General features: G+C 37.7%; 2 protein-coding genes across 2 annotated transcripts; one reads left to right on the top strand and one right to left on the bottom strand.

Moving 5' to 3' along the window:
* Window positions 1–815: 815 nt before the first annotated feature.
* On the top strand, window positions 816–3,643 carry LOC134793543 (nucleoporin Nup35). Its single transcript, XM_063765151.1, has 4 exons — window positions 816–1,036; window positions 1,625–2,095; window positions 2,944–3,112; window positions 3,395–3,643. The coding sequence occupies exons 1-4, from the start codon at window positions 883–885 to the stop codon at window positions 3,504–3,506; spliced, it is 906 nt and encodes a 301-aa protein (XP_063621221.1). The 5' UTR covers window positions 816–882; the 3' UTR covers window positions 3,507–3,643.
* A 1,603-nt stretch (window positions 3,644–5,246) lies between these two features.
* Window positions 5,247–9,341, bottom strand: LOC134793545 (glucose-induced degradation protein 8 homolog). The gene is made up of 4 exons (XM_063765154.1): window positions 9,112–9,341; window positions 8,281–8,477; window positions 7,664–7,861; window positions 5,247–7,259 (listed from the first exon to the last, which is right to left on the bottom strand). Exons 1-4 carry the CDS (start codon window positions 9,248–9,250, stop codon window positions 7,077–7,079), a joined length of 717 nt encoding a protein of 238 aa, XP_063621224.1. The 5' UTR covers window positions 9,251–9,341; the 3' UTR covers window positions 5,247–7,076.
* Window positions 9,342–12,644: the final 3,303 nt, after the last annotated feature.

Raw genomic sequence — 12,644 nt, forward strand, 5'->3', positions numbered from 1 at the left:
TCTAAAAATAACTGCTGTCTATGTTTCTCTATTAATCTTCTGGTACTTTATTTCATGCATGGAGTAAAATAATTTATTTTAAATACAGTCAAATTTACCCTATTGTACTTTTGTTGTGAAAGAGTTAGACCAAGCTAAGTTGGCAGCGATTTTGATAGCCCAGACAGTGCAAGTGTAATTTTAAACGTGAAACTACATACGACGTGAATTATGAATATTATGATGTTTGATCAAGATATTGGACAGATGTAATACCACCCTTCGCTAACTCGGACCAAGCTAACTCTGCACAGACTTTGCAGTTGCAGTTGCCTTAGTTAGTGAGACAGCAAAGGAGGCGTGGAAGCCCTTTCACTCGTTTTTTCATATGACAGCTGTGTATTAACACCTATTTAACCTATTTTGGAGTGACACCCGACCGTGAACATCAGTAGTGCCAACTATAAAAATTCGTAAAACTGAGGCAGATGCACAACCGCACTACAGTCTAGTCTAACTGCGTTTAGTTTAAAGTTAGACTGCGTTTGTCTTACGAAAATTACCCATCATAAGATCATGACTAATATTTGAGTCATAGTATATTCATTCACGTAATCAAGTATTGTCCATGTTTAAAAATGTATGACCTAAAAACATACTCTTATAAACTACTGTTTTAGAATTATTTTCTTGAATGTAGCAACATTATTATAAACGTCAGTTAACCGCTGTACGTTTTCTTGTCAAAATCACAAAATGTGTAATGTCTAAATCGCCTTCAGTGCAACCGCCACGGGCGCCACGATACTTGTTACTTCTAAAAAATTGACGACACAATTATAAGCTTTAGCTTAGTTCCACTTAATTTCTAGAACTATCAAATTTGCAATATTAGTTATAAAAATGGAGCCGATGACGCTTGGAAGTCCAACACACTCGCCGTCAGGGAGTCCGAATGTGGGATACCTGCCACCTTTCCTGTTAGGGGAAATTAACCCTCCGTCTACACCCAGAACCAACAGCCTATCTCCTACGAAGGGTCGGAACCTCGCGTTTGGTAAGTAAAAAGTAAAGCATCTTAGTTATATACTGTCTCACTCATGTTATGGAGAGAAAAAGAGGCTCTGTTTAACTTTGCTGCATTGCAGTCTTTGATGATCTACTTCAAAACAATCTTGTCAAGTATTATTAGTGGTTGTATCTAAACTTATCAGTGATGTCAAAATTGAAGAACATCAGATCTATTAATTAAATTAGAAAATTCATTCACTTTGGGGTCTTTGGGGCACATAAAACAATTAAAAAAGCATGTAGCCACTCTTATTCTCCTACAGAAGTTTTTGCTGAACATCTGGATGTGGATACCACATCTGGGCATCTGGGTCTGTTCTGGATAGAATACCTTCCTGTTTTAAGTTTTTTTGTTAATTTTATGTGATTAATCATTCTGTGAGTATTTGGATATTAAAGTGTTAGGGATAAATACTTAAATATATAGAAAACACCTATAATTTGGGAACAAATGTCTGTGCTTGTCATACTATTACTAGGCAAGAATTGGACCTAGGATCATCACCACTTAATTCATTGTTTACTTTTTCTCAATTCCAACAGTTTTTTTACACAGAATATTTTGTAATTTCAGGTTCACCCACAAGCCCAACTCAAACCTCCACACCAGACCAAAAACATTACCGTCAGAACCTCTCCATGCACCAGCAGGCCCTGTACAACCAGCAAAACATGTTTGCCAATGGCCCTACATCACCAAACACATCATACAATCCCAATATGTCATACAATCCCAACATGTCATACAATCCACCCAACATGTCTTACAACAACAGTAAGACTACAGGACCACCCATAGAGGACTTGTTTGACACAATTAAAAGTAATGAACCATCTGTAAACAAGTCGCTATTCCAAGAGCAAAGCTACAATAACTCTGCGTTGCAAAATTCTTATATGAACAATATGAATGGATCTAGCATGAACCCAGTGGCGTGGGACGGGAGCCAGGAGCAAGAAGAATACTGGGTGACGGTGTTTGGATTTCCACCCAATGCCGCAAACACTGTATTAGCGAGATTCAGCAATTGTGGTGCTATTTTAGGTAAGGCAATTTTCTGTTTCTATTTTTTTTAACGGTTCTATAGTTAGACAACCATTTCTGTCACATAAATCTGTAAAATTCTATATTTTTATTGATAATTAACATAACACCTTTGGCCACCCACATTTTTCAACTCAGCACAGTATTATTGAGGGTAATATATGACCTAGACACCTTTTTCAACAACTGGCCAGAACAGGCGCCATGTTGGGAGTTGAGGAAGACAAGGGGAGAGGCCTTTGCTCAGCAGTAGGACACCATAATAGGCTAGCAAAAAAAATGTGTTAGAGACTATACATATTATAAACTTAATTTATTTTCAATAAACTTGAACTGATTCAGACAAGATAACTTTTCTTTTATTTTATAACTTATTTTTAAAGTGTAACTAAGGGATCATCCATTAATTACATCACACGAATTTCTAGGTTTATTGACCCGTCCCCCCCTCCTTGTCACACTTGGTCACATTTTGCAAATCCCTCCCCACCTGGTGTGACGTCACGTTTTAGGCAACGAAATCGGCAATACTGACTCGGCATTATTTTTTTATTAAATTTAATTTTTATTAACTCAAAACCAATTAAGAACGAAAATTACTTCCAAAAACTCATTATTTAACTGTACAGCGAATAAAAAAATTATAATTTTCGGTTACTAATGAAGTTAAAGTGACGTCACAATGTTTGTGACTCCCCCCTCCCCCATGTCACAACATGTCACATTTTCTTGACCCCTCCCTCCCCCTAAACGTGTGACGTAATTAATGGATGACCCCTAAGTAACAAGTACAGGAACTTTTTCCTTACCTTAAAAAGTTAACAACTTATAAAACATGATGTTTACAGACAAGCAATACCCAACGCAAGGCAACTGGGCGCACATCCGCTACGCGACGCGAGCCGAGAAGGAGCGCGCCATGGCGCTGAGCGGGCGCCAGGTGCTGCCCGGCGTCATGGTGGGCGTGGCCGAGTGCCGCGAGCCGCCGAGGCAGCCCACCAGCCCGAGCGTCACGAGGTGAGGACACCCATGTTTCACAGTTTTGTATTATCCCAATCCCACCATACGGGCGTGTGTTAGGGCTCCGTCACACAGGCGCGTTTTGCGGGCGGCGCGTGAGCGGGGCGCGCCGCTTTTACATATAAAATGCTCACGCCCCGCCCGGTAAACGCGCCTGTGTGACGGAACCTTTAGAAATAGCACAGGAAATAGTAAACGCCGCGCCGCTTGCGTCCAGTCCGCGGCCTTAGGAAAACTTGAAGTTTTAAGTTTTACATAGTTTTTAATTTTTGTTTTCAGACAAACCCAAGGCGCCCGTTCCTTGTGCCCGACGCCCGTGCCGTCCGCGCCGGTGCCGCAGCGCTCCAACGGCCTCATCTCCAAGGCCCTAGACTACGTGTTGGGCTGGTGACACGGCCTCAACGCTGTCAGGCGACTGTGGCTTATGATAGACTATGAATTGTGGACTACAAATTACTGATATTTTCGTAACAATGAGTAGGGCGTATGTAGACTCTTTGTACTGTGTGTGGCGGTTAACATACATCGATGCGTCTTGCCGCAAAAAAAACATGCAGTTAACTCGTATTTACATTATCTACAGTATTCTACAGCATAATATGGTCGCTATCAGATACATTTTTCTGTGGAATTCTACGGAACTGTTATCAACGGTGTATCAACGAATCTACTGTGACATGATTTGATATGAAATATTTTTAGACTTCATCAATTTAACTTGCATTTTCTCCTACATAGAAAATGGACAACCTGTACTTGTTACAAAATTAAGTTAGAAGACCATTTCCATTTATCATAACTACAGAATAACGGTTTTCTAATGTAAATAATAAAATCAACATGCTTTAATGAATAGCCAAATTACAATATGAGGGAATGCAAAACTATTAAACTTTAAGTTATTAGTCGATAAAAAAATAGTACCTTCTCAAACTGACGGAGATAACTTGCAAAGGTGATCGTCATCAAGTAATTGACCGACCTGATTGTGATGACAGATGCGCAAGTTGCGGGAAGTTTCCAAAAAGTCGGAAAAATTCTCGGAAATTTCTTGAAAATTTCACATAAATATAAGAAATTTCCATTTTACGTTTCGGAGTTTCAATTACTATACAAAAATGTGAAAAGTTTCTGAAACTTCCCTATGAGGAAAATTTCGCAATTTCGGAAAATTTCCGTCGGCACATCAGTAATTGTGATTATAGTTTTGAGCACGAAATGATAATTACGACTTACGACAATTTATTTCACCCAGTGGCGGATTTGCCCTAAGGCCCAGTAGGCCCGGGCCTAAGGCGGCAAGATATTAGGGGCGGCAAATTGTGAAAAAATTCGCTAATGGTAACAAGAAAGAACTCAAAATATAGACAATATGATGGGTGCTGAGTAAGGGGCGGCCAGAGGGCCTAAGGCCTAGGGCGGCAAAGACTGCAAATCCGCCACTGATTTAACCCTATTCATCACAACATTCACAACAAAAGAGATGCTTTAAACTCTTGAAAATTACTTTAACAATGACGGTCACCATCATATTTATGCTACAGCGGTCAAGATGCTCAAATATCAGAACATGCACTTTAACGTTTTGATAATAGAGGCTAAGGTTCAGGTATAATATCAGGCAGGCAGGCAGGATAAGGATAAGGGGGCCGATTTTTGAAATTCGACCACTCGATTTCGTGTATTTCGATAAATGATATCTCCACTACTAGGCGTTTAAATTCTACTAATAGAATTGAAATCGAGTGGTCAATACCACTAGATTCCAAATTTCGATAGCTCGTATTAAAAAAATTAGCATTTCGCCGTTTTCCACCGATTTTCGAGTGACGAAATCGAGCGATCGAAATTCAAAAATCGGCCCCCAGGCTAAGGTTCATATTTGGGAACACCTCGGCCGTTCCGATATAACTATGATCCCGAAAATTAAGACAAAATGCAGTTATCCCTAATAAGCAACATAATAGTCGCCATTTGTAATTTTTTTTAATCTTGTGAATAATTATTTTAATATTTTTAATGTAATTAGCAAATTAGGTTAGTTACAACATCCACTAATATTTAATTATTGTAGTAAGTGAATGATCAGTTGATTTCTATAAATAAAATAAAACAATTAGTTTCTTAAAGTATTTATACTTTAATTCTAAAAATTACATACAAAAACCTTATTTTTAAATACATTTTAAGTGACGATTAATAATTAATAGATTTTCTTAATCTAGTCCAATCTATTACTCTGAGGTATTCTAAGGTTAACTATGAATTCCTATCACTTCAATTTAAAACTTTTCTACATACAAATGATACCTAGAATCGACAAATCGTTACGGACTGTACTTGTAAACAAAAGTATTTCTGAGGTATCACAAATATTTGCCCTCTTGGAATAAGGACGCGTTTTGGCTGCCCTATTGTGTGTTAGGGTGGTATTCCACCTGTCCAATGTCAGTACGTCTCACTCTCTCATGAAAGCAAAGTGTGAGACGCAATACACATTGGACAAAGAAATTGGGTAGGTGGAATACCACCCTCCGGTATTATTGTTTGTAATATTCGTATTATATTACTAGATGTTCGTACTATATAGCAAGTCGTGCCTTACGGCGTGACGTGCCTTATGGCCATAATCGATTTAAAAGGTACAGTATGTTCATGATCTCCGAGAAATCAAGATTTAAATCCGCGCCTAGTGTGTTCCATCGCCTTATCGGTGGACTTTATGCCTTTTGTAATAAGGTCCATCGATGGGCAGTTAAGGGTGTTGCTGTTTCTACCTACACAAGTGCAGAGAATAGCCTTTAGTTTAGTTTCTCCACCTTCCAAATCCTTGGAAATCCTATAACTTATTTGCAATGCTAGTTCTGGGCTTTTCTACTGTAGTTACTGTATATAGACATATTTTAAAATAAGTTAATTTAAAAATTTTAACCGAACTACGGTTTTTCTTTATCGTAGAGAATTTAAAAATTAAATTAAAATTTAGTCTATGCCACCTGCCACAAAACGCTACAGTAGACTGCTATCGTTCGTTTTATTAGCATTAGAAAAAAGGTAAACAATCTTGACATTGTCTTTTTATTGAAAAACCCTTTTGAAAAATAAGTCTCTGCAAATATGTAACAATTATGAATCATATACGATTATTTACACTATTTTCCTTTCATAAGTAATAGTTACTGATTTTAAAAAAGCGTTTTTCAGTTAAAAGACACGTCAAGATCGCGTAGTCTTTTTCTAATGCTAAAAAAAACGAACTATAGAATCATATCACTTCCTTCGTCTTAGTCGGGAAAAAAATAAGCGGAAATCATTATCATTACTTAACTTTTTACAAATATGGAACACTTTCCAGTACAATTTAAATTTGTCTATGTTTGATAGAGTTTAGGTATGTTGTGATCAATAAAAATATATGATAATTTATAATAAGAAACCTTGATTATTTCATCACAATTTATAATTCATCTTCTCCATTCAAATTAGATCTGATAAGTAAATAAAATATACATTTACCCATGTGAAACTACATTGGATAAAGGTGGAACAACACAACATTGGATGGTATATACTAATAGCATGGTAATTAAAATTAGTACCTATTTACTGCTTAACCTTTTCGACGCCGTGTCAAACACAAAAGCTGTCACTCGGACGCCACGTCACCGAAGTGTCAAAACTGAAATTGAACTTTATGCATATGCACGTAGGTCTATGTTGCTCTGTGGTCTGTGACCGATTAATCGGTCTTTGGCGTTGAACCTGCGGTGCGGCTGCGGATATATCGGTCATTGGCGTCCAAAAGGTTAATTTATTATCAGATGACAGTTTCCATCTCTTTTGCGACAGACTCTATGTTTGTAAAATTAAATGGAACTGTTTTACTTAGTAATTGAGTGTTATGTAAAAATTACAATGGTAATAAAATACATTAAAATTTATAAATAAACCACATTGAAGCTTACTTAAAACTTGGATTCTCTATAGTGGCATTGGCTAGGTCGGTCATCTTTGGGTACTTGATATTGTGCTTGTCTAATTCGCTCTGGGACCAGAGGATCATACGCAGGAGGCTGCATAGCTTGGGGTTGGTATATTCTTGATTCTCCATCTTTAGTATGGCTGCGTTTAGCTCGCTGGCGATCTGTTGGATACAAAGACAGTTACTTCAATACAAAAGTCCGCAAAAATCAGATTAACAAGAAGATAACTTAGATATACTGTCTGTTTGAAATCTAGGGTCAACCGGGGTAAATGCGTCACTTTCTTCTAAATGGAACATTTTAGAACTATTGCAACCCTCCCTATTCGAAGTGTGGTCACTGAACTTTTAGTGTAGACGGCTATGATACGGCATTTACCACAAGAGACGCATTTATCCTGGTTGACCCTAAGTATTTATATTTATATTATACCACACAACAAAATATTCAGACCTTTCATCGGTAATGGTAATCTTATTTATAATCCCGCGATTTATATTACGTCCAATTTATTGTTTTGTGACATGTCACAACAAGTCGTTTATTCACATTGCTGTCAACTTGCCTTCTGGCTGTGGGATGGCAGCAGCAGGTCAGCGAAGGGTGACGCGTGTGGGTCCGGGAACGCGAGAAGCGCGAGGGAGCGCTCCAGCTCGGTGAGCGCCGTGCGGTCGTTGGCGCCAGCTTCGGCTAAGGTAGCTGATGCGAACGATAGGGCCTCCTCGGCGCGCCCGGCGCGGATAAGCTCCAGAAGTTGCAATTGCTGTAATAAATCAAATGTAATTTTTAGAAAAGGTTCATAGTCTCTATAATTATAAATGTAGCTAGGCTACTATTCCAGAAAAAAATCACTTGTCTGCAGTTGGTGCAGTGGTTATGAATGAAATAGGAGTTAACCAGTATTATGGGTTTTATAGGTTGTAGGTGCTCGCGGGCTTGGTTTCCGCAACTCGACTTCATATTATTGCGCCTATTTTGCGTGGTGGGTTGGCGGCACTATTCTTGCCAACCCAACTCTACCAAGAAGCCTAGCAGACCCTCGACGTTGCCGACAACTTCTGGGAGAGACCCCGGTAAGCCGAGGTGTTGTGCCCGGTATTCTGCCTATTATGGGTTTTAAAGATTTTCTATTTGGATAAGGTAACTACCAAACTAAGACACTAATAAGGCATATATCCAAACCTGTAAATGGAAGTATAAGTATCTATCATTGTCTAGTAGCTCCGGGTGAAGGGAGTTGACCATGGCAATGGCGTCCGGGATGCGGCCGCTCTGCACTGCCTCACGGATCATGATGCGCTCATCCAGGGAGCTGCAGAGAGCGGGCTCCTGCAGTCCAGCCTCTTGTTGGAATTTTAATGCAGCCTCCTTGAAGCCCTCTAGAATATTTCCAAGTTTTTTTTTAAATGATGTAGCAAAACAGAAAGGTCTCCAGACCCCACTTCATTAAGTTATTAAATATGATTAGATACAACAGGGTGTTTCCACATACATTTGCATTCATTCGTTTTTAATGATTTAATGTTTATTAATTATAATCTTGTTTGTTTAGACAATTATAATATGAAGTAGCTTGAGGTCACTTAAGTCAATTAAAAGGTTCAGAGTAAAATATTGCTATATTAAATTCAAACTGTAAATTGAATGGTGCTGAATTAACCTGTGTACTGTTTAAATTTTTTATTCTCTAGCTCTAGATATTATTTTGCCTTTGTACACTGAAAGAATTGCTTTGTTGGATACACAGTCAGTTGCCAGGAAGAAGTATTGTGTATGCAGGTGAATATGAGTGAGACTATCTACTTATTCCAAAATAGTTTGTGTATTGACTAGCGTCAACTAGCGTAAGGTCATCGTCGCCACAAAAGAAAAGGTAAAGCACATCTCAGATCATATATATTCTATTGTTTTAAGGATAATAATATTATTGCTTATTATCCTAATATTAACAGTACAAATAAATAAATAAAATATAATATATAAAGGGTGGAAATAGATTTAAACAACACAAACCTGTGACTAAATAATTCATAATCAACATGTTCATGTCTGTTCGCGAAATTTGCAAGTCGTCAGGTTTGCTGCGGTCGAGCACCTTCCTATCGGGCTTGTCGTTCGTACTGTTACTATTTGAGGATTGATCGAAGCTCATTTTGGATTTATAAGTTTGTAATGATGGAAGTAACGAATTTTATAGTGAATTATTTACTGTATTCTTTGGATTGATTGCTATTTGCTACACGACAAAATTGACAGTGACAGTTGTGCTATAGTAAAAAAAAACAAACGATTGTAAATCACAGGCGTTTTTATCACCAACTTGAATATTTGCACTTGCACTCGGTGCATATATACTTGGTCAAGCAGATGTTGTCAGTAGAATAAGGCGGCAAATTTGAAAAATGTAGGCGCGAAGGGATATCGTCCCATAGAAAATTTGAATTTCGCGCCTTTTTTTACTGACAAGATTTGCTTGACCGTCTATAGCTTGCGGGTGTTTCATCTTTAGGCTTCATACGCACGAGCGCTTTTACAACGCGCGTTAAAAAAACGTTTGAATGACACAAATGCACGTGCGGCCGGATTCAAGCGCTTTTTTAACGCGCGATGAAAAAGCGCTCGTTAATATGAAGCCATAGCCCCCATTCGCACGACAGCTTTTTCAACGCGAGTTAAAAAAGCGCTTGAATCTGTCCGCACTCTAAATTCGATTTAACAACCAAGGCTTAAAGTCGAAAATCCGTGTGCTACTCTGCAGCGGCGCCACCATAATGAATACCAATGAATTATATGGTGAAATGATGTACCTAAAAGGTACATCATGTACGTATAATGTTTATGGCTGTACCTGTGATAGGAAACGAAATAATCGGCATTGAAAGTGGCGCCGCTGGGGAGCATACTCCCCAGCGGCGCCACACAGTACTCATAGATAGAAATGATATTAGCTATTTTTTTCTTATGTAAATTGATGTACTAATGCTGCTGATTACGTACCTATTGAAAGAAAGAATTATTTTGCATTGATTAGTGATTTTATTTACATTTTAATTCCGCGTTCCACCTAAACGGTATGAATTGTAAGAGAGGCGCGCGGGTGAGCGAGATGGAGATAGAAATTCTTACCGCGGGACCGCGCTCCCGCGGCCCGTTCCGATTTTCAATAGTAATAGTTATTTGTTTTACAAGGGGGCAAAGTTGTTGTTTAACCGCTCGTGCTAATATTGATACCCGAGCAAGCGAAAGATTCCAAAATTAAACCACGAGCGTAGCGAGTGGTTCGAAAAATGGAATCTTGAGCGTTGCGAGGGTTTTAAAGCACGAGGGTTAAACAAAATTTGTCTCCGAGTGAAACACAAAATTTTTCACCTCACCAACCCGAAGCAAATATTAAATGTTAAATACCGTCATTATAGCCAACTTTGCCACCAGGGGAAACTTTGCCCAAAACGACAATTTTAAACATTAAATAATAGGTTAAATTATTAAATATTTAAAGGAAATAGGCTAAATTTGTGACAAAACTATATACCGAACATATGCTCAACTTGACTTGGGAATTTTCAGCGAGTTGTCAAATATAGGGTATATTTCGGAGGGCAAAACTTGTTGAAAAATGAATGCAAGTAGAAAAAAAAATGAGAACACTGACAAATATTTCCGGGTTTCAGTTATAAAATATGAAGCATAGATTATGGCCATTGAGATTTAATGTAAAAAGGCCTAAAGACACAAAAGTTTTGGCGGTGGGCAATGTAATCCGGTAATTTACAGACCTATGGATGCCAACATTGCCCACCACTTAAAACGGCTTAGGGTTGTCACTTTTGACAAATTTACCCAACTTCGCAAGTAAGCGAATGTTATGGTTATGTTTTGTACACTAAAGTAAGTTTATAATTATATACTGTTTTTGATTGGTTTTATTATCCTTTATTTAGATGTTTTATCCCTTTAACGCATGAAAACTACAGCAAAACTCATATTTTAGTCCATTAAACTACAGGTTTTCTCTAAAGTGACAACCTTAGCCTTTGTAAAATGCTTAGGTGAGTCTTGTATGGAAATGGCCAAAAACGGGTAGGCAACATTGCCCACCAATTCAAAAGTTATTACACTTATCGCTAAGTTATTAACAGGGAACGGTACGATTGCCCAAAACCATTAAATAATCCTTAAGGGGCCCACTGATTAACAGTCCACCGGACGGTATCGGCCTGTCAGTTAGAACAAAATTTTGACAGTTCCGAACGACTGACAGGCCGATACCGTCCGGCGGACTGTTAATAAGTGGGCCCCTTTAGACATCATCATCATACATACGAGCTGTATTTGAACACCAAATTGACGTGGGCAATGTTGGCGCAAATCCCGGATATCTTTGCCCGCCCTCTAAAACGCCAAAAAAAGTGGGTAAAAACATGATTTAAAAATTTTCTTCAATTAAACTGATGCGTTTGATCACTATATGGACGTGCTGAGCAAAAAAAGTCATATGATGTGTTATATATTTTTTTGAGAAATTCGTGTTTTTTCAAAAAAAGCGGGCAAAGTTGGCTATAATGACAGTATCAGACAAAATCAAATCAATTTCAAATTAATGTTATTCAATATTTATCATCCAAAATCATCATTTAAAAGTCAATTCTACCAGTAAACATAAGAAAACAACTCAAAATTTGCATTTCATTACTTTGCCCCACATGGGAATTACTGATAGCAAAGTGCAACTTTGCTATCCGTTTTTGAAGTGCAAAGTAAGTCTTTCCGAGCTGGTGTGGTGAAAATTAAATTACCTAATGCAAATTTTGAGTTGTTAACTTATACGTTACGTATTATAATATGTATTGTCTTCGGTTACCGCGATTGCATATGTTACTCATGAAATAAAACTATTAAAACGGATTATATCGCGTATAAAGTTAGACCAAAGGAAGTCTGCAGCGATTTTGATAGCCCAAGCAGTGCAAGTGTTATATATATCGCGGTCTGAGTACCCACAACCCACAATACAAGCCTTCTTGAGCTTACCGTGGGGCTTAGTCAATTTGTGTAAAAAAATCCTATGATATTTATTTATTAATTTGTTTGATATTTTACATTAGTATTTTCGTCGGGTTGGTGTGGTGAACAATGTTGTAACTCTCGCAACGCTCAAGATTCCATTATTCGAACCAATAATTCGCTTTTTTATATAATTTTGGAATCTTGGACAACAACTTTGCCCCCTCGTAAAACGAATAACTATTTTTCTTTTTACAGACACATAAACATAACGAAAGCCAAAACAAAAATATTATTTATGAAAATAAGTTCAAAAACTAAAACGCGACTACTGAAAATCGCAATGAAACAAGATGTAATTCTTATCTGAAACTATCATACAGAAAATGTTATTTAATTATATACTTTTAAATAAAAAAAAAATACAACGTACTTAATATAATTTTTCTTTTGATACAGAAGTACAGACACAGAAACATAACGAAAGCAAAAACAAAAATATTTATTATTGAAAATCGGAACGGGCCGCGGGAAGAATTTCT

The sequence above is a fragment of the Cydia splendana genome, chromosome 9, assembly GCF_910591565.1.
Source record: "Cydia splendana chromosome 9, ilCydSple1.2, whole genome shotgun sequence".
Lineage (NCBI taxonomy): Eukaryota > Metazoa > Arthropoda > Insecta > Lepidoptera > Tortricidae > Cydia > Cydia splendana.